This window comes from Chionomys nivalis, chromosome 17 (assembly GCF_950005125.1).
Source record: "Chionomys nivalis chromosome 17, mChiNiv1.1, whole genome shotgun sequence".
Classification (NCBI taxonomy): Eukaryota; Metazoa; Chordata; class Mammalia; order Rodentia; family Cricetidae; genus Chionomys; species Chionomys nivalis.
Window position 1 is genome coordinate 36401831 of NC_080102.1, and position 27761 is coordinate 36429591.

Consider the following 27761-nt stretch of genomic DNA (forward strand, 5'->3'; position numbering starts at 1 on the left):
GAGACAAAGCTGGCCCTGAACATGGCACTGGGGCACTGAGGGCCACAGTAGCCCTCAGGACACCTGAGAGCAGAGCTGGATAGGAGGGCTGCAGACCCTGATACGGAGGTCTGGATAGGAGGGCTGCAGACCCTGATACGGAGGTCTGCAAGTGGAGCCCAGCAGAGGGGAGGGTGGAGGACCCAGTGACCACAGTGGACAAAGCCCAGCTTTGTTCCCAAGCAGACACAGCTTTTTGCCTACAGGCAGGCAATCCTGAGAGGGATGAGTAAAGTCCTCAGACGAGAAAGAGGCATGCTAAAGATATCCTTCAACCAAATAAAGCCAAATAAAACCAACCAGCCAGTGAGGGGGTCAAGGCACCTGACCCCTGACCCGAGCCTACCCACCCCCATCTCCCTGGGGAGGACAACAGAACTGCCCTCTTTAGTTCAGACAACAGGCCTGTGGCAAAACCCACGCTCAGTGAATGTGGGCAGTGGTGTGGACGGCCAGAAAACCTGAGTTCAAATCCCAGCACTGCCACTTACCAGTCTGGCAGGCTTGGTTCTCAAGCCTGCTGAGCAGAACAGTGGCAGCCACCTCCTGGGTGTTTATGAGTTATGGGTTACAAGACAGACAAGAGGACAAACATCTTTAGTTTACTGCATCATGAACATGGTTCTATTTCTAGAGACCAAACAGCACCACTGTCCTGGGAGGGAATCTCCTTTGTCCCAAGTCTTCACGCACCAGCGGAACCCTGCTCGCCTGTAGGGCAGGTGACTTCTAGTGGAGAGAAGCAAGGAAGGCTTATTTCTCCAGTGCTTGGAACCCGTTTCTCCTTGGCACTGAGCGAGCAGCCGCACTTTAGGGAAATGGAATTTGAGCAAGAAGTGCTCTGAACTGGCCTTTGCCTAAAAGAAACACACTGGACACTGTCCAGCAGCTGCACACAGTGGGGAAGGGGTTGCAGAATACCAGTTACAAGGCCACAGCTTTGAACTTGGACTCCAATCCTGATTGTAGGGCTCAGGTATGACCTGCTTCCTCCTCTGAGCACGGGGGGGGGGGAGGGGGGGGCAGTCATGCTGTAGGCAGTCACGTGGTAGCCCTCCTGAAGAACGGCAGGAAATTCTATGAACTGGTCCAACTCAGGGCCTGACCAGCGCCATCTTTCCCCTTCATGTCCAAAAATATCGCCACATCCTCAGTGCCCTTGGCCTTTCTGGGCGGGCAAGACTCAACTTCTTCCCTCCACAGCCATCTTCTACTCTCCTTCCAGCAGAGCCCAGAGTCGACCAGCGTCCTCAGCGGCGTGAAGGCTGTTACAGCCAGCACTCCCCGTCAGTCTCCCCAGGACCAGCTGGGAGGAAGGCTGGCAGGCATTTGTTTCTCTGACTTGGCCTGCCCTCACCATCTGCACCCCATGGAGAAGCCAACTCCCCTTGGGTTAGGTCTGCTTCCAGCTGGCTGTCCTGTAGCCTGAGACTCACATTCCTTGGCCAGCTCTCTCTGGTCCTCCCCTGTCCTGCTCCCCTGTGGCTGCTACAGGCCCCACTGCTTCCCTGGCTTTCCTCAACTTTTCCAGTAACACCCAGAGACAGGCACCCACTCCAACTGCTCTAGGGAGCTAGGAGTTTAGGCTGAAAGATGGGAAGGGGATAGCCATCCAGGGTCAAGGGGTACTAGCAGAGGTCACAGGGGAGGCTGAGGCAGGGAGGGCAGTCTTGATAGAGCAATGTCTCCTGTGGTAGATGGGGTCCACAGGACAGCTTCTTGCTGTTCTTTGAACATGTCAGGAGGCACTCTTGATGGTTTGCCAGCCACCTGCAGCTTCCACACTTGGCCCTGTCTAAGCATGTCTGTGGTCTGGCCTCCAGCCTTCTGTGTGGACCAGCAATGCAGTCCGCACTCACGCTACCAACCAGAGCCGTAGGACAGAACCTGCTGCATGATTGACTAGTTGCCCATGGTTCCAAGGCACCTGCAAAGGCCAGGAAGCATGTTCTGCCTTGACACAAGCCTTCTGTGCCTCCACAGAGTTGTGCCAAGGCTGCATTCTGAGGCCAGGCTAAGGAGCTGTCATCACGCTCTGCTCACCGTGGTCCACACTCCAGAGGCGGTAAAACTCAGCAAAGTCCACATAGGGCTCAACACGGCCGTCCTCCCCGGGTGGAAGAGAGTGAGCAGGTCTGGAGCGGAAGAGGCCCCCGTCGGAGCTGGAGCTGCTGCTCTGCGTGTGTGTGTTGGTGGACTGCAGGGTCAGAGTGGGGCTCTGGCTGCAGAAGAGGGGAGGAAATCAGTCTGGGGTAGCAGCATCAGGGACCTCAACTTCCAACCTAGTGACACGACTGGCCCTTTAGTAACATGCCTCTCTGACAAAGATCCCATAAAAGCCAGCTGGGTCAGATGCTCTCAGAGATAAATAAAAGGGCAAGTGTATTGTTTTGCTTTTCTTTAGAGTCTTGCTATACAGCCAGAACTTTTTTGTTTTTTTTTAATTTATTTTTCGAGACAGGGTTTCTCTGTAGCTTTTGGTTCCTGCCTTGGAACTAGCTCTTGTAGACCAGGCTGGCCTCGAACTCACAGAGATCCGCCTGCCTCTGCCTCCCGAGTGCTGGGATTAAAGGCGTGCGCCACCACCGCCCGGCTCCAGCCAGAACTCTTGATCCCCTTGTTTAACTCTCCCAAGCGCTGGAGCACTCGCATCTACTATGAACAGTCTTCAAACATCTGTTTTTCTTCTTTTTCTCTATGTGTGGAGGGGTGCCCATAGACGCCAGAAGGCAACATCAGACCCTTGGAGTTACAGGTGGTTGTGAGCAACCTGATATGGATGCTGGGAACCACTCAGGTCCTCTGCAAGAGTAGCAAGTGCTTAAGCCAGGTGGTGGTGCACGTCTTTAATCCTAGCACTTGGGAGGCAGAGGCAGGCAGATATCTGTGAGTTCGAGGTCTGCCTGGTCTACAAGAGCTAGTTCCAAAAGAGGCTCCAAAGCTACAGAGAAACCCTGTCTCAAAAAACCAAAAAGGGCAGCAAGTGCTCTTTACCACTGAGCAATCTCTCCAGACCATAATGTATTGCCCCAGCACCCTTAACACTATGGTAGCAGGAAATACTATTGGGGATTGAACCTAGGAGTTCATGTATGCTAGTTCACTGCTTGATCACTAAGATACACCCACCAATGGCCCTCCTTTCTTCACGGAGCTATTCATTAGCTTGCCATGTGACAGCTCTGAGCTGTCCTGAACCAGCTCAAGGCTGGCCTAGGTGACAGAAAAGGCTCAGAGTCAGGCGAGTAGGAGATCTGTGAGGTTCAGGAAGTTAAACAGAGAAGCATGAAGTTTTGCCTGGTCGGCTTTGTGGACACAGCTGGCGGTCTCCTGCGGAAGCCTGGTAGGGAGGAGAGGCTACCCTGATTGTGCTGGGACAACACGCAGCTACCCAGGTGCCCAGATGTCTACCAGCCCCTTACATCCACAAATGTGGGTGCAGGAACAGCAGCGGCAAAGACTTGGGGATAGAAGGGAGGCCCTCTAAAGAGGCAGAGGCAGAGGAAAACAGGGACACTTCTCTCTGCCAGCCCTTCTAATTGGCCACATCCGGCTAAGCTCTATCCATGGAGAGGGGCTGAGTGTGGCAGCTGTATTATTCCATCAGTTCAGAGCTGGAGTGTGGAAACCAGATCCCCTTGGATCTGGGCAGGGCAGGGGCAGGGTGCAGAGTCACAGAAATGGAAGGGGCCGGTGGACAATAGACCTGTCAGGCAGGTCTGCACTGTGCCCTTCCTCCCAGGCCATGACTTCCACCCCCAGTGCCCTTTAAACTATAGAGAGCTGACAGCGATGACAATCACAGAGAGAGAGCAGTAGCCCGAGGAGCTAGTACAGGCCAGGCAATGTTCCCCAACCACAGATGCATGAACCAATGACCCTATGTTACAAGTTCCAAAACAGGAGAAAAACCAGAGAAGCTGCCCATGGATAAATGCTGCCTGCTCCGTTCTCAGGTCTCCTTGTCCACCCTGAACCTCCACCTGCCCAGGTCCAATTCTAATACCTACTAGAACTAATGGTACTGCTCCTCCTTGCTTGTGTCCAAGGAGACTCCCTACTCCAGAGGTAGAGGCAGGGAATTGGAGAGGCCCAAGACCCCAGGGTCCCAGACTTCAGGGCCCCTCTCATCCTACCCTACTGAGCCCTAGGGCTTGGTTGTGCAACCTGTTTCTTTCTAGGTACCCAGGACTGTCTCTAGAATGTGACAGCTTACTTAGTGAGGGTGGGAGTAGCTTCGTCCAGGGTGGAGGCACTGTGGGCACCATTGACCATCTGGCCCTGAGAAGGCATGACGAGGGAGAGCGTCACACTGGTCTTGCTGGTGTTCTGGGCACTTGAGTAGGGCACAGAAACAGGGTACACACGGCCCCCTGAAATAGAAGAGAGAGCAGGGAAATGGAAATCAGTCTGGAGGGAGGCAGGGTAGTAGGCCCAAGGTTGCTCTTGAGTGACAAGCGCTATGTGAGAGCTAAGAGGCCTCTAAAGCCCCAGCATGGCCCTCTACCCTTGGGGTGGCCCAGGATCTTCCACAGCAGCAGCAGGACCTCCCTCCAGCCAGGAAGCCCACTGGATCAAAGCAGGAAGGCAATGAAATGCTGCACGGCTCAAGGAAAGGGCTGCCTGGCTCTGCATGGATGCCTTGATGCAGGGGGTAGTCTGTTTGTGGTTGAGGCTGATCCAATGAAAATATGGTTGCAGTAACAGGCCAGAGGGGCTCTAGTAACCCAGGTGTCCATGGGAGGGCAAACTCGTGCGGAGGCGGGAGCTCTAGAGTTTGCTTGTTTAAAAACAGAAAAGGAAATGTACAGAAGGTCTCACCTCTGTCCAAGCAACTTTATTCAAGGACTAAAGAGGAAAAGGGGAGAGAGTGAAATGTCTCCTTGGCCCAAAGTAGTTCGACACAGTACCAGGTTCTGAGGTGACCATCTGTCCCCACACCTGACTCATCCAAGTCCTTTCATGCTAGAGCCCTTCTCTTTGCTGTTAGGGTTGCTAACGAGGGTGAGAAGGGGCCAACTCCTGGCAGGGCACAAGCTAGGAGGAAATCCACCATCAGTGGTGGCAGCTAGCACCTCTGCTACCTGCCTTTGTGATTAGACATGGTGTGCTCATGCATCAAGACTTTAGGGGTGGCCTAGGCAAGTCTTATGTCCTTACTGTACAGACAAAAGGACTAAGGACAGACATGCAGCTCAGAGTCTGCAAGCCTGACAGTCTGTGCTGAGCAAGGTTAGGCCACAGGCTCTACCGGCCTGCCAAGCAGTGAGCTCATCTCATCAGCCACTCCGTGCTGCCTCCAGCCCACGACTCCTCTTACATGCTCTGGTCTGTACAGCACATGGCCTACATACCTGGGGCTGGGGTCGGTGTAGGCTGGCTCATTTCACCCAAAGGGTAGCCGAAGTTCCGCACCAGCAGGGTCATGTCTTCATGTCGTGGGCAGAACTTGGCACGCTCCCCACCACTGGCAAAGGTGTCACTGTGGATACGCTTTACACGGTCTACCACAGCCTGGGCCACTGCATCGAGGGAGGTTTGCTTAGCAAATTCAGTGTCAATCATTGCTGCGATCTCCTGGGGGTGTGGAGGGAGAACTTGATGAGGAATGCAGGGTGACCTAAGGAAAGGGGCCGAAATTCCAGAGCCCTGTTTAGGAGACTTAGGGATCATTGGCCTAGCAGATGAAGGAAGTTTCTGCTAGTTAAACTGTAATTGAGCCTTTCAAGCTGTTCCAGATAATCCATCTGGAACACACTGATTAGAAAAGGTGTGGGAGCTTGTGATCTCTCTACTGGCTTCCACGCCTCTAAATGGGTAACATTCACCTCGGTGGGATTACGTAACAGAACGGATGCAAGGGCACTCAGAAGACTGCTAGGAAACACAGGGTAAAGGCTGTGATTATGCCTTCTTCCCTGGAGAAAACACCTATTCCACACACAAGGCATCTTCAGGAGCTGCCCTCCAACAAGGCCTCTGTCTCAATCTAGTAGAAGCCTCTCAGGGCATCTACTGTGAAGACCAAAAGGGAAAGGAAACACACACATACCCCAAATGATCAAAACCTCAGCATATGTGTTGGTGTATACTTGTACCCCAGCACTCAGGAGGCAAAGTCAGGGGTCACTGCAAGTTCCACACCTTGTCTCAAAAAAACAAAAATGAACAAACAAAACAAAAAAAGACCAAAAGCACCAACTCAAGTCCTCTACCTGAGACTGTCACCTCATGGAAGCAGGAATACAGGGATAGGGAAGGGGAAGGACCTCGGCCTAGCACTGAGGTTTGGCTGTTGACCTGAGACAGGACTCTAGACCTTCTTCGCGAGGAGGTAACCACTGGCATAGAGCTAGAGGCTGCTGGAGTGAATACAATGGCCAGGAGACCTTGAACACAGGGATTAGGTGACAGCTAGGCTTCAGTTAAAGAGGAAGCAGAACTGAATGCTATGGCACACACCTGTAACCCCAGCACTCAGGAGGCAGAGGCAGGAGAACTCCAAATTTAAGGCCAGCCTGGTCTACATCACTAGTTTCACCCTAGCCAAGGCTACAGAGCAAGATTCCATCGAAAGAAAGAAAGAAAAAAGAAAAGAAAGAAAAGAAAAGAAAAGAAAAGAAAAGAAAAGAAAAGAAAGCAAGCAGAAAAGGATTGCTTTCTGACACGTGCAGGAATAACACCAAAGAGAGGCATATCTGAACTTGGCCACCCAGCAGCTCAAAGTACAGCCAGCTACCATTCAAGTGCTAGTGGAGTTCTGTGGAACACACAGGCCTGAGGAGCTAGGGCAAGAGGATGCTGTTTGAGGCCTGCCTGGGTTACAAGGCAAGTTCAAGCCTAGCATAGGCAACTGCTTGTCACGAAACAAAAATAAAATGGGCTGTGACTGTAACTTAGTGGTAGAGCACCTGACAAGCACCCTCAAGAATACACAAATGCTGTGTGACCCTGGAAGTCACGCAGATGGCTGCTGTCTGTCCTGTATCTCTAAGGTGTCGAGGAATAAGGGCTCCCAGTAGCTGAGTAATTTTATCCTCTTACCCTTGACCTCTCCATAGTCCCCAGAGGGAGAATCTGCCACACAGGAAAGGCAGCCCCTGACGCCCCAGTGGGAAGGGGAACGAGACTGAAGCCTGGCAGCATTCTGGGCAGCAGATCATGGCCCTTTCTTTTTCTCTTTTTAAAATGTACTTATTTTATATATGCGTGCTTTATCTGCATGTACACCTTATGCCAGGAGAGGGCATCAGATCTCACTAGAGATGGTTGTGAGCTACCATGTGGTGTGGTTGCTGGGAATTGAACTCAGGACCTCTGGAAGATCAGCTTGCGTTCTTAATCACTGAACCATTTCTCCAGCCCTGTCATGGTCTTCTCAGACTCTGTTACCTTCCTTTCCTGAAGCCCCGGGGCAGTATAGTTCCCACCTCCCCCTTTTTGCCTCAGGCCCTGGCTTTGAACCCTAAAAAGATGCCTGGTGACAGTGTTTGAGAATCAGGGGTCCAGGTAACCAGCATACTGCCCATGGGCTAGCCTGTTATGCTCCATGTCACCTGTGTGCCCTACCCAGCTCACCTGGTTGGCCTGCCCAGGCCCATGGGCTGCCTCCAGGGCCTTGTACAGTCCCTCAGACATCAGCACCAGGAAGCCTGTCACACCATCCAGAGGCTGTGCGCCATGGATTTCCGGCTCTGCGATGATGGGTTTGGACTTGGCAGCACTATGAGAGAGAGTATAGGGAAGGCTTTGTGTGGCAATGTTCCCAGGGGGCACGGTTTCTGCTGAGGGTAAGAATCTACACTCAGAACAAAACATTTGACTTGATAAAAGGGAGAGGGATGGAGGGAAAGAGAAAAAGAAGAATGGGCCTGTCTCCTGAGGGCAGCCACCGAAGTAAAGCCCAGGGGCCATGAAGACAAAGGCCAGATGCCAGATCTGGGTTCCACTCTGTGCTTCCTGCCACAGCCTCAGCCTGGCTGCAGCAGGGCAGGGTGGGAATCGAGCATCAAAATGGCTATTTACTTGTTCTTTGATAAGGTCTCGTGTAGCCTCCACTGATTTACAATTATGTATCAAGGATGACTTTGGTCTCCTAATGGTTCTGCCTCTCTTCCTGTCGAGTGCTGGATGACAAACTAGTACCACCACAGCACCCAGCTGGGAGGCTGTCTTCCAAAAACCCATCTGTCAGATGGCTGACGTGATGAATGCCTGCATTCCCAGGCTCGGGCAGCTGTGACAGAGGATGTCACCAAGTCAATACAACATAGGCATGACCTATGGATCATCTCAGTCTGGGTTACTAGTAACAGCCTATTTTGAAATAAAAATAAATTTAAAAACAAATACCTACCCTCTTGCTATAACTTGAACTATGCCAAGATAAGCGTCTATTCCAACTAAGATCCCATATGATACCATGGCAGATGTGTGTCAATCATTATAGTGTCAAACTACTCTAGCACATATATCCCGTGAGGACATTCTTGACAAAGCCATGAGGACGGAGGTCTGGAAACATCTCAGTGCCATTATATCTGGTGGAATCAGTGTTTGTTACAAGGCGGGACAGCAGCTCAAGGCAGGCGAGCAAGAATGGAGGGGCGGACACCTTCATGGACCTGTCCTGACCACCCTGAGCTGCTCCTTTCCACGTCAGATGGATGCTAATAAAGTGTTCAGAGGGAAGACAGAGGGCAGAGCCCTAGGAAAGCTTGAGGGGCACCTCACCTTCCACAACACACACAAGCACACGGTGCACGTGTGTGCACTAAGACATCAGAGGCGGGATACATAAGGGACTAGTGTCCTCTGGGTGGGGGTGTCTGGTTTGGGAGAGAAGGCTACATGCACCCTTGCTGAAGAGTTTTAAGTCACAGACCTTCTACTCAATAAAGTAAACAGATCCCTGCAAACTAGGGGCGAAGCTTTCAAATACTGGATATTCAGATTCTGGGAGGAGGAGGAGTTAACTGAGCCAGGAAGCCTGGTAACATTTTCTGACTGTGACACAATGCTGGACCAACACCACAGAGGCAATGGGAGAGGGTCTCAACCAGAGCTAGCCAGAGGTGAAGGACTCAGGCTCCATCACTAGTGCTAGGACTGGCCAGGGTGCTGGATGACTCAGTGTCCTCTCATGGGATATGCCTGTGGGATGATGTAATAACACCATCTTTTTCATTTTCAAGACAGGGTTTCTTTATGTAACAGTCCTAGCTATCCTGGAACTTGCTCTTGTAGACCAGGCTGGCCTTAAACTCACAGAGACCCGCTCGCCAAGTGCTGGGATTAAAGGCATGAGCCACCACCACCCAGTGGCAACACCCATTTTAGGGGGCCCGAGTAAGAGGTGAACAAGAGGTCCTGCATAAGGAGTGAGCACACTAGACAAGACAAAGGCTCACCCGACTACTACTGCCATGGGGGCTTGGATAGCACCCAGAGGGAATGGCCCAGAAAGAAATGGATGATTCATCCCCCCAGCTCTACCTTGCCCTTTGGTCTTGTCATTTCCTGTTCATGCTGGTACCTCAAGCTATCACTGGATTCTCCTTCCTGGCTCTGTGGCACTTCTGCTGCCCTGGACTTGGTCAGCTCCTTCCTTGACCCTTGTGGGCCTAGCACACAGGCCCAGACTGCTGATGGCCTAAGCCCCACTCCACACCCGCTCTCTGGAGGCAGAAAGTATCTCCTTGGGCCTGAACTTTCAATAGCACCCCTGCCGCTGCAGCCTGGGATCTGTTTTTACCCCAGGTCCTCTGGTCTCACAAATGGCCGGGGCTGCAGGCATGGCCACCTACCTGAGCAGGTCAATGTCAGTGTAGCCATATTTGACCTTGTAATCCCCAATGCGCCTGGTGCTCTCCTGGCCACAGATGATACCCACCTGCTTGATCTTTCCTGCATCCAAACCTACCAGAGAGAGGACAATTCAACAGGCCCATTTCTCCGCAGTGAAGAGGAAAAGGGGATGGTGGTGCGGTGTCCACACGCACGGTGAGTAAGAACAAAATATTAGGAAATGAACACGATGCCAGGGTACCACAGAGTACAACAACCCCGTGCCCCACTGTTCTCGGCCCAACCTTCACAGAACATCCCTCACTCAGGCCCTGCTGTGGTCTGAAGGTGCCATGTCCCCATGGCCTCATGTGTTTCAGCTATCAGTTCCTAGCTGGTGCTGTTGTGGGAGGTTACAGAACCCTTTGGATATGGGGTCTAGTTAGAGGAGGACTTGAGAGTGGGCTCTGGAAGGTGTAGGCTGACCCGCTTCTGGTTCCCTCTCTTCCTGATTTGCTAAGATTTAATAATCGGCTGATACAGAATCCTTCTGTTGCCATGCTCTCATGATGGACAGGATCCTTTAAAGCGTTAGTCAAAAGGCCCTTTCTCCCTTAAGCTACGTCAGGTACCTGCTACAGTAATGAGGAAAGCAGCTCTAACAGAGGCCTCTCCCTGCAGGTGCTGCAGCACTGTCTGCCTCTGCCCAAAGTCCAGGAGGCAGCTGTGTCTGCAGAGCTGGGAGGGAAGGGAAGGCCCGGGGGACAGTGGGACTGCAGGACATCTCTGCTCTCTTAGTCTCTCTCGGGAACAGGGATGTGTGCCTGCTGTGTGTCAGGTACTCCTCTGAGCAGCAGTTGACACTCATTAACTCTCTGAAGACGATGTTACCACCACCCTCAGCATACAGATGGAGGTTTCCAAGGCTGTCCAACAGCAGATCCAGCCCTGGCCTGATCCTTCTAGCATGTACCTCCATCTCCAGTTACTAAAGGTAGGCACAGAGGGAGCCTAGGAGCTGGTCCCCTGTTCCCACAGGTTCCCCAGAGCCCAGTCTACTCTACTCACCCAGTTGGGAAAGACGAAAGAGCTCATCCTCATTCTCTGTGGTGTGGTCCACGTTTAGCTGTGTTACCTGTAACCCATCCACTGTAGATTTGCACAGAAGTGCCCGATTTGTACCTGCAGCACAATATGATCAAGATTAATTAAGCAGAGGGAGAAACAGGACCCAGTGACCCAGCAGGGAAGACAAGCAGATGGCATACACCAGAGGGCTCAGGCGGGGGTAAATCGCCGGCAAGGACATCTGAGTTAGGAGGGAAGCTGGCTACATGCTACAGTGCGATCACAGGACTGAGTTTAATAAGATGCTTGTCCTTAGGGACCCATACCAAGTCTTCAGATCATCATGTGATTGTTTTCAAACAATTTGGGAATAAGGGGCTCTGGATGAAACAAGACTGGCCACAGGATGGTAACTGCCAGGGCTGGAATGGGGCATGGCGGCTCACTAACTACTGATATCAGCTCTTTTACATTTTGCAAATTGATTCCTAAGGAAATCTTAAGAAAAGGAGGAGGAGGGTCAGGGACATCATAAACCCTTGTGGTGGTTTGAAAGAAAATGGCCCCCAAAGGGAATGGCACTAATAGGAGGTGTGGAGTAGGGGTGGCCTTGATGGAGGAAGTGTGTCGCTGTGGGGGTGAGCTTTGAGGTCTCATATATGCTCAAGATACCACCCAGTGAGACAGACCACTTCCTGTTACCGTCTGATCAAGATGTAGCCAGCACCATGTCTCCCTAAAGGCTGCCATGCTCCCTGCCACCCCAATTAAATGTGTTTCCTTTATAAGAGTTGCTGCAGTCATGGTGTCTCTTCACAATAACAGGAAGACAGTCCTTACAGTGACATGCAACCTGCACAGGTTCTTGGGTCCCCTGATGGCTCCTCCTTTGGCCTTAAACCCAAATGTCCCTATCACCCAGTTTCCTGCTGTTTTTTGAGGATGCAGAGCAGGCTTTCACTCCATGTAAATTCTTCCAAAAGAAGAGCCATGGGACTGGAGGTGTTGGGAGCACAGAGGCTCTTGCACTCATAGATAAGCACTAGGGAAACCAGGAATGTTGAATGTGCAGGGGTGTCTCTTCAAAGGCAGAGATAAATAACCAGTTGTCTACCCAGAAGGCTGGGAATGGAGCTGGTTAACAGCCTAGATGACCTCTGTGTTATCTGTAGGGCTAGGCTGCCTGTAGCTCTCCCAGGCTCCTCCAAACAGGACCAAAGTGGTTGATAGCCTAGGTGACCTCTGCGCTACCTGTATGCCCCAAATCGCACCAGATTCTCCCCTAGACTAACATATGTAGCCCATCTATAGAGCACATCTTCATGGAAGAGACAGGTACTTAGAAAAGAGTTTCACTGGGTGTGGTAGAGCATGCCTTTAATCTAATCCCAGCAGTCAGGTGCAGAGGCAGGCCAACCTGGTCTACATAGGGAGTTCTAGGACAGCTAGGAGAGATCCTATCTCAAAAGAGAAAAGGAGCCTCACTGTGCACAGGGGATTGTGTTATACTAAACTATACTGTACTTAAATATGCCCAAGATAAACTGCCTGGTCGCAAACTCTAGAGCAGGGTTCTCTGCCTTCCTGGTGCTGTGACCCTTTAATATAGTTCCTCACGTTGTGAGGCCCCCAACCATAAAACTGCTACTTCATAACTGATTTTGCTACTGTTATGAATCATAATGTAAATATCTATGTTTTCCTCCGGTCTTAGGTGACCCCCAGGTTGGGAACATTGCTCTACAAGTTTGCACCAACAACAGAATCATGTTGAACTGCATTTCCTTCTTGCCTCACATGGACTGATCATTACTCTGCTAGCCCTGGTGTTTGCAGAGACTGCCCCACCACCCGCAACAAGATGGCCCAGTAGTTAATAGTCCTGAATTCTCTTCCAAAGAATACAGTTCTATTCCCAGTACCCACACAGTGGCTCATAACCATCTTTAACTTCAGTTCCAGGAAATCAGATGCCCACTCATAGCCTCCACAAGCAGCAGGCACACATGTGGTACACAGACATACATGTAGATGAAACACTCATACACATAAATTATAAACAAAAATAAAATGGATGCAGTTCATTCAAAGGGAGGAAACCTACCCCTGTCTCCTCTGTTTGCCTTCCATCTAGGATTGACACACACAAGAGAGTGATGGGGAAAGCGGCCCACAGCCCTGGGAAGCTCAGGGTATGCCTGTACAGAAGCAGACTGGCACGGGGTGGGTGGGCGGCTCACCAACATTGGCGACGTAGAGCTTGTTGGTGAGAAGGACAGCCACAACAGCCATGGCCCCTCCTGAAATCTCCCTCTCCAGTGCCTTGAGTCTCTCAAGGATCTTCTGATACTGAGGTGGCAACTGGTGTTGGGGTACACCCTGCAAGTCATCATCAAGAAAGATCAGAGCAGCGCAGGTGCTCGGGGACCATCTAACCAATCCTCCATCCCTTGAGATAAAGCAGCAGGGGCCCTGAACAGCCAAGACAGACAGATTATCAGCAAAGACACAGCCAGGCTGGATACCTGTAGGATGCCCGGGAAGGCCACTGGTGCTTTAACCAGGGGCAGCCTGAAGGTGATCCTGGCTCTGGACTAAGCCAGAACACAGGACCTAGAAAGGCCTTTCCTTCCATCTACTGCTGCCATCCAAGGATGAAACTCGGAGAGTCCCCACAGGGATATCCCACTGCCACCCCAACTTCCCCATCAGGATGCTGTCTCCTGATTCCTGCTGCAGACCTTGCTGTGCCCGAGGGTGGCAAGCAACACAGATGATTAATGCTGGCACCCAGCAGTATAGACTATTACCTCTGGCAGCTGGGACTGGAGGCTGGCTTTCTCAGCCAAGGCATCATCGATGGACTCCAGGAAGCTCCTCTCTACCACATCGAAGGCCTGAGGGGACACAGGGCAAGGCAAGGGCTGGCTCAAACAATACCATCACCTCCTGCTAAGATGTCCCTATGGAGAGTAACAGATCCACAGCATTCATGGTAGATCACAAGATCGACCATGGGTAAGCAACACACATCATTGCTGCCTCATATGTGGGCTTTTCTGTTCACCTGCTGGACAATGGCGAAGCTGAAAGCTTCTCCTGGAACAGCCTCTGTAAAGCCCCAGCCAGGAGCCCTGAGGCCACAGAGAACAGGAAAGGGATGGGGCAATTCTCAAAGACCAAGAAGCCTTCCTGGGGAAAAGGAAATCCCAACAGACAACAGAAGAAACCCAGGCCTGGCCAGTGAGGTGCATGCCAGAACAGGAGTGGGGAGAGGTGCAGAGCATGTCGGGTGCCATCAGCACTGGAGAAGGAGCACCGGATCACACCCCAAGTCAAGGGGTCACTGCTAAGGACCATATCCCCACAGGGCCTCCATTCTCCACTCCCAGTGAGCCTCCTCCCAGTTCAGTCCTGCTACCAGTGGAAAAACTGCTGTGCCTGTCTGTCCTGGACTCCTGGGGGCAAGGAACCCCTGCTTCCATGAACTGTACCTAGAATTGATCCTTGGTAGGGGATGAAGAAGCAGGCAATCATCAGACCATCCTGTCCACACTTAGAGCTGCAGGGCCCAAGTGCCAGGGAGGAGAGGACACACAGGCAGAACAGGCCACCGGCAGCCAGGCCAATCCCCTTACCTGCAGCAGGACCCGCCGCACATCAGCCTCAGTGTGTTCAGTGTTGAGCTGGCCCAGCAGGAGTTCTGCAGAGAGCCTCTGGGCCACAAAGTTGGTCACCCGGTTGCCATCATAGCCATTGAAGACCCCATACAGGAAGCAGTTGTTTTCACTTCTAGCAGAGGGAGGGCAGGAAGAGGACTGAGACCCGGCATGAAGGTGATGGGGAAGAAGGAACGGGGGAGGGATTACAGGCAGAAAAGGCTACAGGTACTCACTGGGGCACCCACATGGTAGTCATCACTTAACTAGGAAAATGACCTGCTTAGTCTACTCCATCCCTATACCATAGCAGGCCCCTGGCTTAGACACAGAAAGGACCCCAGCAGTGGTCACTTCCCACGGGCCCCACCTCACAGGCAAGCCTCGTACACGGTAGTGTCAAGACAGTTTATCTTTTCTTGCTCATGAACTGACTTTCTCTGTCCAGTACAGCAATGCCACACATACCTGAACTTGAGCCAGTTGTCCTCTGGAGGGTGGCTCTCGGTGCCCTTACCATCAGCAGAATAGCTACGGTTGGAAGCTGAACCGACTCCAGAGAGGTGACAGAGTGGCAAGTCATCTGTCCAGCTTGGCTGTTGCTCCTGGGAAACATCAGGAAACTGAAAGCCTACCATCGTCCCCAGATCCCATCGCTCCTGCTTCTCCCACAAGGACAAAGGAGGGCCTGGATCCCACAAGATGGCTATGTCTGGGAAAAGATGCTTCTCTGAAGAGACACTTACAAAAGGCTTCCTGTTTCTATGGTGTATCCACAAACTGGTTCCCACAGGAATCCTAAAGCTGCAGCATTCCCAAGTGGAAAGCTCAGCATGGCTTCTAAGAGAGAGCTCACTACAAAGCAGGAAATGCTAGTGTAACACACAGGACACTCTGGCCACACTCCTCACACAAAGGTTCGGGCTGGGCAGCACAAAGGAAACCAACTGCAGAATGTATGCCCTGCCGGCACAATGCCTGACCTGTGTGCAGCCCGGGATGTCTGTGTCATAAACAGCTTCCCACACATGTTCTCAGGAAGGTAGTGAGGACCTGGCCATCAGAAATTCAAGCCTGCAAGTCAGTCTGTCACTCTTCCTAGTATGGAGGCCTCCACCTGTGCCCCTTCCCATTTCCTTCTCCAATAGCTACAGCTTGAAGGCCTGTGCATATCCTTTTTCTTGTTAGGCCGGTCTGCTGGGATCGCCGACTCAGGGGTCATGGCCTTGTGTACTTATACTGCACCTTAATTCCATCTCTCATGCCTATACCTGACTTTTATCCTATCCCACGAGATCTCAATCACCACAGACATTTACATACAAACACACAGACACCCAGACACCACAGACATTTATACACACACACACACACACACACACACACACACACACACACACAGAGTCCAATCTTGGCCTAAATATCCCAACTCTTTTCTTTTTTTTAAATACAGGGTTTCTCTGTATAGCCCTAACCATTCTGGAACTTGTCATGTAGACCAGACCTGTCTCTGTCTCCAGAGTGCTGGATTAAAGGCGTGTGCCATTACTGCCAGGCAACTTTTAATTTTGTAAGGTTCCTAGAGATGGCCCCAAGCATGTGTATTTCATTTTTCTTTCCTTCTCTTCCCCTTTCTTTCTGGATGTAGGACTTATTAGTAAGCAAGACCCAGCAGCAGGAAACAGCACAATGCAAGTCCTCATGAGTGCAGGACTCAGGACTATCTGAGGATGGGATCAGCCACGTCTTCAGACTCATATGCATGAAACTAGGAAAAGCCCCTCTGGCAGCCAGGGAACTTGGTCTTGTTCAAGGCCCCAATTATACATTCTACATCCTGCAGTGAGGGAGGATGGACAGAAGGGCCTGGCTAAGGTAAACAAGTAGTGGCCAGTGTGCCCTGAGGTTCCATGTGCATCTGAAGCCGAGACTGAGAAGGCATAGATTAAAGACACACTGGAAGGCTATCTCAAGGTCCAGAAAGCAAGCATCATATGCCAGGTACACATACACACACACATGGCAAAACACTCATGCACATAAAATACCCTGAAAAAGTTGTAAAGTTTTATTGAAATATTAAACAATTATGACCACCAGATGCAACTTCTTATATACTACTAGTAATGATCTTCAAAAAAGGTGTAAAAACAGGTGGGTGGTGGTGGCACCACTTGGGGGCAGAGGCAGGTGTTCTGAGTTCAAGGCCAATCTGGTCTACAGAGCAAGTTCCAGGGCAGTCCTGGCTACACAGAGAAACTCCGTCTCCAAAAGAGAGAGAGAGACAGAGACAGAGACAGAGAAATGTAAAACCACTTCAGCTGGCTGGTCCAAACAGATATGGGTCTAGCTTCTATGGCAAATCTCACCTTCTGCTTATTTATATAGTGAGAACTCAGTTTATAGATATACACAGCCTCCAATTTTAATTGCTTTTATGCCACATTCATCTATTTCAAAGCTTTTGTTCAGTACTGAGTGCCCTGGAGCAACTGTTACTGGGTATGGGAGTTTATTTTATTAAATGATCAGGGAGTAAAATGATGTCTTTGGGTACGCAGTCATGCTGATACACTACACATCTGTATTGCTACCTCCAGTCAGGACACTTCAAATGCTCCACCCACCCTAGGCTGGCACACTGGCCTGTTTGCCATCCTGTGGTTTTGCCTTTTTAAGAACAGCATCTGTCAAAGCATGTGGTGTATGACCCTGTAAGGCTGGCTTCTTTCGTGCATGCTGCCCCTGAGATTCAGCCACACTGGTGCCTGTGCACATTACTAGTTTGCTCATCTTTACCACAGTACTGTGTGGTTCTCCTTTCCCACTGATGGACCATGGAGGAGCCTGCTTATCCCTGCATCCTCTGAAGGACATTCGGGCAACACTCTGAGTGTAACTTTTCATTTCTTCTGGTAACTACCTAGGGTTCGGGCTGCTTGGGTCACAAACATCTACTGGAAGGCTGACACACACGTGCTACACACACATACATACAAAAAATAAAAAATAAAAAAAAGCACCAGGTCCAAGTAAATGAATGTTTAGCTCTCTTTCTTGTAAATATCTTTATTGGACCAGGAATGATAATACACACCTTTAGTCCCAGTAGTTGGGTGGCAGGCCAGCCAGAGCTATATAGTGACCCTGTCGCAAATAGGACAGAGATAGGTTGATATTTATTACTTTAAATGCCCCACGTGTGTGGATGCTCCTGAAAGCCTGAAGAGGGAGCTAGAACCTGAGGCGTGGTGAGTCACTGGACATGGGTGCCAGGAACAAAACTTAAATCTTCTAGAAGAGCAACAAGGGTTCTTTTTTTTTTTTTTTTTTTTGGTTTTTCGAGACAGGGTTTCTCTGTAGTTTTTGGAGCCTGTCCTGGAACTAGCTCTGTAGACCAGGCTGGTCTCGAACTCACAGAGATCCGCCTGCCTCTGCCTCCCGAGTGCTGGGATTAAAGGCGTGCGCCACCACCGCCCGGCTACAACAAGGGTTCTTAACTACTGAGTCATTCTCCAGCTCCTGGGTATTTAGTGTTAGAAGAAACTGTCAAACCATTTTCCAGGGCATCTGTGCCATGTGTCCTCCCGCCAGCAGCCAGCACTCCAAGTGGACAGCATCATGGTCATCACTAGGTCTGCTCTCAGCACTCTAACATATGCCTGATCTCATGGTGCAATTTGTATTTCCCTAATAGTTAATGACACTGACATCTTTTCTTTTCTTTCTTTCTTTCTTTCTTTTTTTTTTTTCAAGACAGGCTTTCTCTGTGGCTTTGGAGCCTGTCCTGGAACTAGCTCTTGTAAACCAGGCTGGCCTTGAACTCACAGAGATCCGCCTGTCTCTGCCTCCCGAGTGCTGGGATTAAAGGCATGCGCCACCACCGCCCGGCGACACTGACATCTTTTCAAGTGCTCACTTGCTACCAACTGGTCCCCTCTGGGAAATGTTTTTATTTTACACTTCCTTTTAAACTGGGTTAACAGCCGGGCGGTGGTGGCGCACGCCTTTAATCCCAGCACTCGGGAGGCAGAGGCAGGCGGATCTCTGGGAGTTCGAGGCCAGCCTGGTCTACAAGAGCTAGTTCCAGGACAGGCTCCAAAGCCACAGAGAAACCCTGTCTCGAAAAACCAAAAAAAAAATAAAAAATAAAAAAAATAAACTGGGTTAACAACAGAGCTCTGAGAGTTCTTCACATATTTTGCCCCACACTGCTTTGATGACTATATGACTTGTAAATATTTTCCCAAGTCAGTACCTTGCCATTCCATTTACCCCATATTGATTTTGGTAGAATAAACTTAAACTTTTAATGATTTCCATTTTATTGATTTCTTCCTTTTATGGGCTGTGCTTTTAGAGTCATATCCAAAGGCTCCTTGAGCAGCCCAGGCCATGAGAGTCTCATAGTCACTAGAAGTTTTACAGTTTTTTTTTTTTTCCGGGGGGGGGAGGTTCGAGACAGGGTTTCTCTGTAGCTTTTTTTTTTTGATGTCTTTTTTTTTAATATTTATTTTTATTTATTATGTATACAATATTCTGTCTGCAGGTCAGAAGAGGTCACCAGACCTCATTATAGATGGTTGTGAGCCACCATGTGGTTGCTGGGATTTGAATTCAAGACCTTTGGAAGAGCAGGCAATGCTCTTAACCACTGAGCCATCTCTCCAGCCCCTCTCTGTAGCTTTGGAGCCTGCCCTGGAACTAGCTCTTGTAGACCAAGCTAGTCTTGAACCCAGAGATTTGCCTGCCTCTGCCTCCCGAGTGCTGGGATTAAAGGCATGCATCACCACAGCCCAGTGAAGTTTTACAGTTCTACGCCTACACCCAAGACCTCTTTTGAATTCATTTCTATAGCAGGCAGCTCTAGGTCAATGTCCCCCTGCATTAGGGTGGTCAATGGTTCTAACATCACTTTTTTTTTTTTAAAACCAAGATGACTCTTTTTTTAAAAAATATTTATTTATTTATTATGTATACAATATTCTGTCTGTGTGTCTGCAGCCAGAAGAGGGCATCAGATCTCATTTCAGATGGTTGTGAGCCACCATGTGGTTGCTGGGAATTGAACTCAGGACCTTTGGAAGAGCAGGCAGTGCTCTTAACCGCTGAGCCATCTCTCCAGCCCCTTCAAATGACTTCTAAAATCCTGCCCAGACAAAAGGCAGGGGAAGCAAACTCACTTCTGGCACAAGGGATCCACACCAAGGGTTTACATTTCTTGAAAAGGTTAACACAGAGCCGGGTGTGGTGGCGCACGTCTTTAATCCCAGTGCTCTGGGAGGCAGAGGCAGGTGGATCTGAGTCTGAGGCCGGCCTGGTTTAGAGAGTGAGTTTGAGAACAGAAAGGATTACGTAGAGAGATCCTGTCTCAACAAAACAAAGACAAAAATCGAAACAACAACAACAAAAGAAAAGCCCAATACAGGGTGGGCAAAATGGTTCAGTCCCTTGCTTCCAAGCAAGAAGACCAAGGTTTGAACCCCAGAATCCACCCCCATGGTAGAAGGAGAGAAACGACTCTTAAGTTGTCCTCTGACCTCTACAGAACATTCATGCACCCCATCCACCCCTCACTCACAAAGCCTGTTACACTGGGGCCTCAAACGAAGAGGCTTCTGGTCTCAGTGCTTCGGTCACAGAGATAAGCATTACCCTTAAGCCAACTAACGCCAGTGCTCCTTACTAAGCCAAGCCCCACTTACTTTACATTGGTCATCGTTAGGCAGTAAGTTCCTGGCCAGTTTGCCTTGGCTTTCTAGTGAGATAAAGACAAATTTTACCCGACAAGCACGGAGAGGCAACACTCGCCTGCCTGTATTTCTCAGTCTCACCTACCCGCAAGTCCCTGCTCCAACCCACCTGGGGAGAACAGCCATGTCAGGCACAGACCATTCTCAATACATTATACACTTCCAATTTCACATCTGACCTTAGCCAAAACGCTGAGATCAATCTAAAAGCCATAATGCTACTTCCAATTTTATCTTTAAACTGTCAGTTTCTTTATCAGATGGCTTTGTTTTGAATGCAAACTTTCCCAGTATTATGCTAAGTGGAAAGCCAGTGTGACTTACAGTAGTATCTAGAAGACAAAAAATGAGAATCTACTCAAGCCATTGCTTGTCGCAGTCTCTGAGAGAGCAGCAAGGGCTCTTAACTCCTGAGCCACCTCTCCAGCCCCACCCTCTAGGTTTTAAAGGAGATTAGCTTAGATCTAGCATTCAGGAGGAAAAAGTAGAAAGATCACCACCACAAGTTCAACCTGGTACAGGCTAGCCAGGCTAGTCTCGAAATTGGCCCATGCTCAAAGTGGGGGGATGAGAGGCAGAAGGAAAGCACTCAGTGGTGCTCTACCAGAGGACCCAAATTTCAGTTCCCAGAACACAGGATGGCCCAAACCACCTGAACTCCAGCTCCAGATCGGATGCCCTCTTCTGGATTCCACTAACACCTACACGCACACAAACACGCACACACACGCACACACCTGAACTCCAGCTCCAGATGATGGGATGCCCTCTTCTGGACTTCACTAATAACTGCGCGCACACACACACACACGCGCGCGCACACACACACACACACACACACACACACACACACGCAAACACCTGAAATCCAGCTCCAGATAATTGGATTCCCTCTCTGGACTCCACTAATAACTGCACACACACAAATAATTTTTTTTTGTTTTGTTTTTTGAGACAGAATTTCTCTATGTAGCTTTGGAGTCAGTCCTGGAACTCACTATGTAGATCCCACAGTGGTCTTGAACTCACAGAGATCCACCTGCCTCTGTCTCCCAAGTGTTGGGATTAAAAGCATAAACCACCACTGCCCAGCAAGTCGAGAGAGAGAGAGAGAGAGAGAGAGAGAGAGAGAGAGAGAGAGAGAGAACAGCAAATGTCATAAAAGTATTGAGAACATAAAAAGGTCAAATTGAGCCAGGCAATGGTGGCTCATGCCTTTAATCCCAGCACTCAGGAGGCAGACGTAGGTGGATCTCTGTGAGTTCGAGGCCAGCCTGGTCTACAAGAGCTAGTTCCAGGATAGGTGCCAAAGCTACAAAAAAAACCCTGTCTCAAAAAACAAATACAAAGAAACCCCGTCTCGAAAAAACAAAACAAAAACAAAAAACAAAAAATTGAAGCCTTCTCTTGCCAACATCTGAAGTCTGAAGGGAACTGAAAAATCAAATGCCTTCCCAATCACCATTTCTTTGTTGCTTCTCCAACACATACTAAACCTCATAATGGAGACACGGGCTCCAGGAGAACACTGCATAAGGTCCCAGAGCCTGCTTTCAGTGGTTGCAGCATGGGTACTGGGCATTCCACTCTCAGGTCACTAAACATGGGGCCTCCGGCCACTGTCATGCTACAGCCTGCACTGTTAAATGGTTGACTACTTGAAGGCCTGTATTACTCAAGTGTGATCATTCCTGGATACAGTGTTATAAGGTAGTTAATGTGCCCTTTCTTAGTAGTACAGGATAGTTTCAACCTTAGTACAGTGGTCTCATAAGGGTCTCAGGCCCTGTGACACATGGGCAGATTCTCCTGAAGGGTGATCCTTCAACGAGAGGCCCAGTGGCCTTGGGTCTCAGACACTGATTTAATAGCAAGTAGTCAAAGAATGACAGGAGTTTGAGCCAGTGTGAGTCAGGGAGTATCTGGTCCTCCTGACTTACTGACCCACTCAGGAGGTTATGTCAGTGTGAGCTAGGGAATATCTGATCCTCCTGACTTTACTGACCCACTCAGAAGTGCTCTTGCTGTGCTATGGCTGAGCAAGCTAAGAGCGTGTTCTCCTCCTCTCCTGTTCTGCCAGGGACTATCCACGAGCAGCATCCCCAGCGACATCTGCCAAGTCTCGTCCTTCCTCCACACTGCTCAACAATTTTTGGAAAGGTCACATATTTGCTACTCACACAAACCGCCCACTCCTCCGCCCCTGTACTGACTGATGCATACTCTCTCCCACGTCCCCAAATGCCAGCCCCGTGAGCTCAGGGGGCGCTAGCCTTAGGGAAGCTGAGAAGGGGGTGTTTCACACTCTAAGCCCTCAGTACAGAGCCGTGTACACACACACACACACACACACACACACACACACACGACTCCTCCATCATTTAAAAGAACTATTCATAAAATTCAACAGAAAACGTGCTAAGAGACTAGGCCACTTCAAAGGACCTAACTCCAGCCTGATTTTAAGAAGGAGCCTCCTACAGTCTGCTGTAGTTTGAAAAGCGACCCTTGCATGTGTAGCCTCAGGGGCTTCACACACACACATGTGCATGTTTATTTAAGCATGAGTTCCTCAAATTCTCATGCACTCTTATCGAAATCAAGGAGTACATAATTGTCCCCACCCGGGCTCATCTCAAAACCCAGGCAGACAAGTGGACAAAGCCCCGTTCCCAGTTCAGGCCACAGCATGAATATCAAATTATGGTATGAAAAGGCCGAGTGTTCTGTGGTGAAAGCAGTCCATTGCTAAAGAGACCAAAAGGAAGCTTGGGAGGGAGAACAATGCCCCGGGGAAGATGGCTTAGGGTAAGGGACAGCAGTTTCTTCTCTTCACAAAAACCTCCTATGTGACCCACTTCTCTGAGGCCAAGTCACTCCAGGCTCCCACTGCCCTCCTGCTGCTGCTAGACTCCATGATATATGCTCAAAGGTCTACTAATAACCGTGGTATGGTCTCTGCAGACCAGCACAGCAGCTGGACCTCATTCCTGATGCCTGGTGAACTTGACTTCCTCCTTTCCCTCCTCTTCCCAGTGTTGGGATGGAACCCCAGGCCTTGTGCACGCTAGGCAAACACTCTTCTACTGAGCTATACATCAACCCTGAATTTTTTTTTTCTTCTTCCAAAATAAATGTTTTCATTTCAGTGGACAAATTTGTTTAGAGACAAGGTCTCACATAGCCTTGCTTCTGCCTCCCAAGTGCTAGGATTGCAGGCCTGTACCACCACGCGTTTTATGAGGTGCTGGGAATCAAGCCCAGGACTTCACACACACTAGGCAAACACTCTACCAATGGAGTAAACCCGCCAGCCCAGTACTTATTTAAGGTACACCAAAAGAAAAAACATCTTAGGTAGCACCTGTGATTTAGTAAATATAATTTCTCAGGACAAATCCAAGTCTAAAAATGATTTCAGATTGACATTCTTTTTTCAAACTCATTTTTTTGTTTTTTTATATTTTTGAAGATAGCATCTTACTATGTTGCTGAGGTTGGCCTCAGACTCCTGGTCTCGAGCGACCTTTCCAACTCAGCCTCCTGAGCAGCAGTATTACAGACATGCGCCACCGTCACAAACCAAACTCTCAGTTCTCCCTACTCCAAAGGCACTCCTTACTTCACCCACAGCACAGGTGATGCTCAAACGGACCCTTGGAGTCCTTGGCTCTTCTCCATCCGTCACACACCTCGCAGGCAACTCCATTCACCAGTAATCACAACAGCTGTCTCCAAAGGGCAGCCATACTGCTATTTCCCACCGACTCCATCATCCTGGCCAAACCAATGTCTTCTCACACCAGCCAGAGGTTCAGCAGGCCCCAGGCTTCCACTCTTTTTTTTTTTTTTTTTGGTTTTTCGAGACAGGGTTTCTCTGTGGCTTTGGAGCCTGTCCTGGAACTAGCTCTTGTAGACCAGGCTGGCCTCGAACTCCCAGAGATCCGCCTGCCTCTGCCTCCCGAGTGCTGGGATTAAAGGCGTGCGCCACCACCGCCTGGCCAGGCTTCCACTCTTAACCCAAGAGTAATTTTTCTCTAACCAAAAGTCAGATGTCCTCAGGCCCCTGCTGAAACCACTCAGAATCTGAAGGCTAGAGCAGCAATCACTAAGCCAACAGCACCTCAGACCACACCTATCATTTCCCCAAGGTGCTCCAGCCACACTAGCTTCCTTGGCGACTCCTGAAAAGGGCAGGCTCTCAAGTACTTCATCTTCTCCCACATTCCCACCCCTGTCTCAACAAAGGTTGAGATACTATCCCTACCACCCTGTTGGGAACAGCCCCTGCCCTACTGTTTCTGGACCTTAGCGTGCACTAGCTATTACTAGATCATACATAATCTGTACTTGCTGTTTACCACCTGTCTCCGTCACTAGGACAGAAGCTTCAGGAGGGCAGTGTCCCCAGCATCGGCACGACGCCTGCCATAGCAGGAACACTCACAGACACTTCAGGGGATCACTCTCAGCAGCACTGAAGGCACAAGTTTGTGGCTGAGTGTAGAGAGCACAAGATCCTTGTACTCAAAGGTGAGCACTAGGGACCAGGAATGTTAAACACACGGGGTTGTCTCTTCAATGGAAAGGCCGTATACCGGTTTCTGCCTGGAAAGCTGAGGGTGGATGTACATAAGAGACTGGTGACCTGTGCTATCTGCAGGGCCAGGCCACCGCTGAATCTGGTCCCAGACTCTTCCTCCCTAGACCTTTGTCCTGAGCATTGCTTCTCAGTCAGCAGAACTTATTCTTATGGACTCTGTAAAAGAGTAGTCACGCCTTGAGCATGATTGTGATAACTGTCACCAGGAAACTTTCTTCCAAAGTTGTACTGTACTTATACATATCTAAAATAAACTAACTGCCCAGAGTTACACTCCAGATGTTTGAACCAACACAGCTAAGTCATGTGGAAGTGGCTTTCCTTCTTGCTTTACTCAGACACTGCAGGCCCTGGTGTTTGCAGAGCCCCCACAGCTGAGTGTTACCAAACTTGGGGAGTATTTTGACAGTTTACTTAATAGCATCAATTCTCCAGGGAGTCCTTCTGGATTGGGGGGGAATCGAGCCATCAGGGACTTGGTTTCTCCAGGCCACAAGGACTGGGTTTTGAGTTTTTGTTGTTGTAGTGGTGTTGTTGTTGAGACAGGGTTTCTCTGTATAACAGTCCTGGCTGTCCCGGAACTCACTTTGTAGACCAGGCTAGCCTTGAACTCAGAGATTTGCCTGCTTCTGCCTTCCATATGCTGAGTTCTTCTAAAGCAGCTTTTTCTCAACCTGTGGGTCTCACCCCACTGTGGGCTGAATGACCCTTTCACAGGAGTTGCATATCAGATATCCTGCAGATCAGATACTTCCATTACTATTCATAACAGTAGCAAAATTAGTTACAAAGTAGCAATAAAATAATTTCATGGTTGGGGGGGTCCCCACAACATGAGGAACTGTATTAAAGGGCCACAGCATTAGGAAGGTTGAAATCCACTGATCTAAAGTTTTCTTTAAAACCACTTTTCTTCCCTGGGTGTGGTGATGTAGTGTTTAATCCCAGCACTCCAGAAACAGAAGCAAGCAGATCTCTGAGTTCAAGGCCAACTTGATCTAAGTAGAGAACTGGAGGCAAGCCAATGCTACATCACTGTTTGAGTGATGAACAACCAATCAACCAAATTCCGTACTAGAGAGATGGTTTAACAGGTAAGATAACAGGTAAGAACACTTGCTTCTCTTCCAGAGGACCCAAGTTTAGTTCCCAGCACCCACATGGCAGCTTACAACTGTCTGAATTCATTTCCAAAGAAATTGGTGCCTTCTTCTGGCTTTCATAGGCACCAGGCATGCACCTACAACATTTACATGTAAGCAAAATACTCATACATGTAGAATTTTTTAAAAATTAAATTAGATGGACAGTGGTGGTGCACACCTTTAATTCTAGTACTGGGGGAAGTGTGGGGGGGTCAGAGACAGACAGATCTCTGAGTTCATGGTCAGCCTGGTCTACAGAGCAAGTTCCAGGACAGCCAGGGCTGTAATGAAGAGAAACCTTGTCTCAAAAAATAAACAAAACAGATACTATGTGTTAAAAGCTATTCCGTCCCCACCCCCTTTTTTAAGTCCTCCAGCAGAGAAGCCGTTCTAGTGCAGGGGAAAGTCTACCTTCTACCAAACTTGAGCTCTCTGGGCCCATCACATCTAGCAGATACAGAAGCTATTTGACCCAGGTGATTATTCTCTCATTATATTATAGCATCATTTACTATTCTTTCTTCCAGCCCCTCTTTCTCTCGGGACCACAATATATCACTGTTCCCGGGATGCTTTCTACAATGGAGACATTTATACAAGGGCCTTGTCCCTCCGGGACCTAACAAAGCAGAAAGCCAGGCCTCCCAGAGTTGTACAAAAGCCTGCACAGGCACGCAATAATAAAGGCCATCACTCTTCCTCCACTTCTCACGCCTCGGACCCTCAAGGACAGGAGTGCTATTTCCTCTCATCCTTGTAAAGCCAAGGCCTAGCTCCAGACCAAGCACCGACCAAGCACCTAGCATGCAAGGGCGGTCAACGGTGGAGTCAACACGCTAAGCAAAAGGTGATAAGTCCCGGTCTTCAAGGAATCCACAACCTAGCCCAACATTCACAGGCAACTCCTACAGAGTACCACGACTAGGGGACCAGCGTCCTGTCAGTTCCGTCAGAGTCAAAGTTCTGTGCGGCTACCATTATGTGTAACTGTGCGCACGTGTGAGAACGATGCAGGGGCAGGAAGAGGTCCAGATTACTGAGTCCTACCTATTCTCACCTTGGAGAAGGGACCTCGAGTTAGGGGATCTGATGAACTGGGAGGCAGAACAGACATCACTTCTTTGGGCAACCTAAAGCTTGGGGGTTTTTTGTAGAGGCAGACTGATATTAGTTCTGCCCCTGCCGCTCACCAGCTGTGTGACCTCGATTTCCTCATCTGGAAAACAGAAATAACTGTTGTATCTAGCTATCTGTTGATGCTGCTGCGAAGCTCACGACCGTGAAGAGGTCCACACCGTGAAGAGGTCCACACAATGCCTGAGATACAACGCGCCTTACACAACCGGGGCTATTTATTATTAGCCGTGTCCGCGCCCCGGATGGCCCGCTCCGCGGAGCCACGTCCCCTTCCGGCACCAGGACTATCCCACTCCGCAGGACCCCGGCGCCCTTGACCCCCAAAGGCTCGGCCTGCGGTGCGCACGCGCAGAGCGGGCGAGTCGCTAGCCTCGCACGAGTCGCGGGCGCGCTGCAAGCACCCACTGATTTCTGGGGCGAGGGGTCCACACTCTGCCATCTAAAGATAACCGCTTTTGCACCGAGGACACACCCGAGTTCCCAACCCTCCCAGCCCGGAGAGCGGGTCGGTTTCCTCACACTCTGAAGCAGGCTCCTCCTCTGCGCCGCCATCTTGGAGGACCCCACGGCG

The 27761-nt window shown here is 49.9% G+C and overlaps 1 protein-coding gene across 1 annotated transcript; it reads right to left on the reverse strand.

Moving 5' to 3' along the window:
• Positions 1-102: 102 nt before the first annotated feature.
• Tab1 (TGF-beta activated kinase 1 (MAP3K7) binding protein 1) lies at positions 103-27761 on the reverse strand. The gene is made up of 11 exons (XM_057792473.1): positions 27710-27761; positions 15021-15157; positions 14532-14685; positions 13704-13790; positions 13134-13272; positions 10894-11007; positions 9846-9957; positions 7618-7762; positions 5394-5616; positions 4256-4412; positions 103-2261 (listed from the first exon to the last, which is right to left on the reverse strand). Exons 1-11 carry the CDS (start codon positions 27740-27742, stop codon positions 2054-2056), a joined length of 1509 nt encoding a protein of 502 aa, XP_057648456.1. The 5' UTR covers positions 27743-27761; the 3' UTR covers positions 103-2053.

Bases quoted from the DNA above. Each gene is read 5' to 3' on its own strand.
- Tab1 (XM_057792473.1), bottom strand. From the start codon at position 27,742: ATGGCGGCGCAGAGGAGGAGCCTGCTTCAGAGT. The intron at 13,273-13,703 runs GTAATAGTCTAT...GATGACTTGCAG, and splicing joins TCCAGTCCCAGCTGCCAGAG to GGTGTACCCCAACACCAGTT. The intron at 2,262-4,255 runs GTAAGCTGTCAC...CCTCTTCTGCAG, and splicing joins GCTACTCCCACCCTCACTAA to CCAGAGCCCCACTCTGACCC.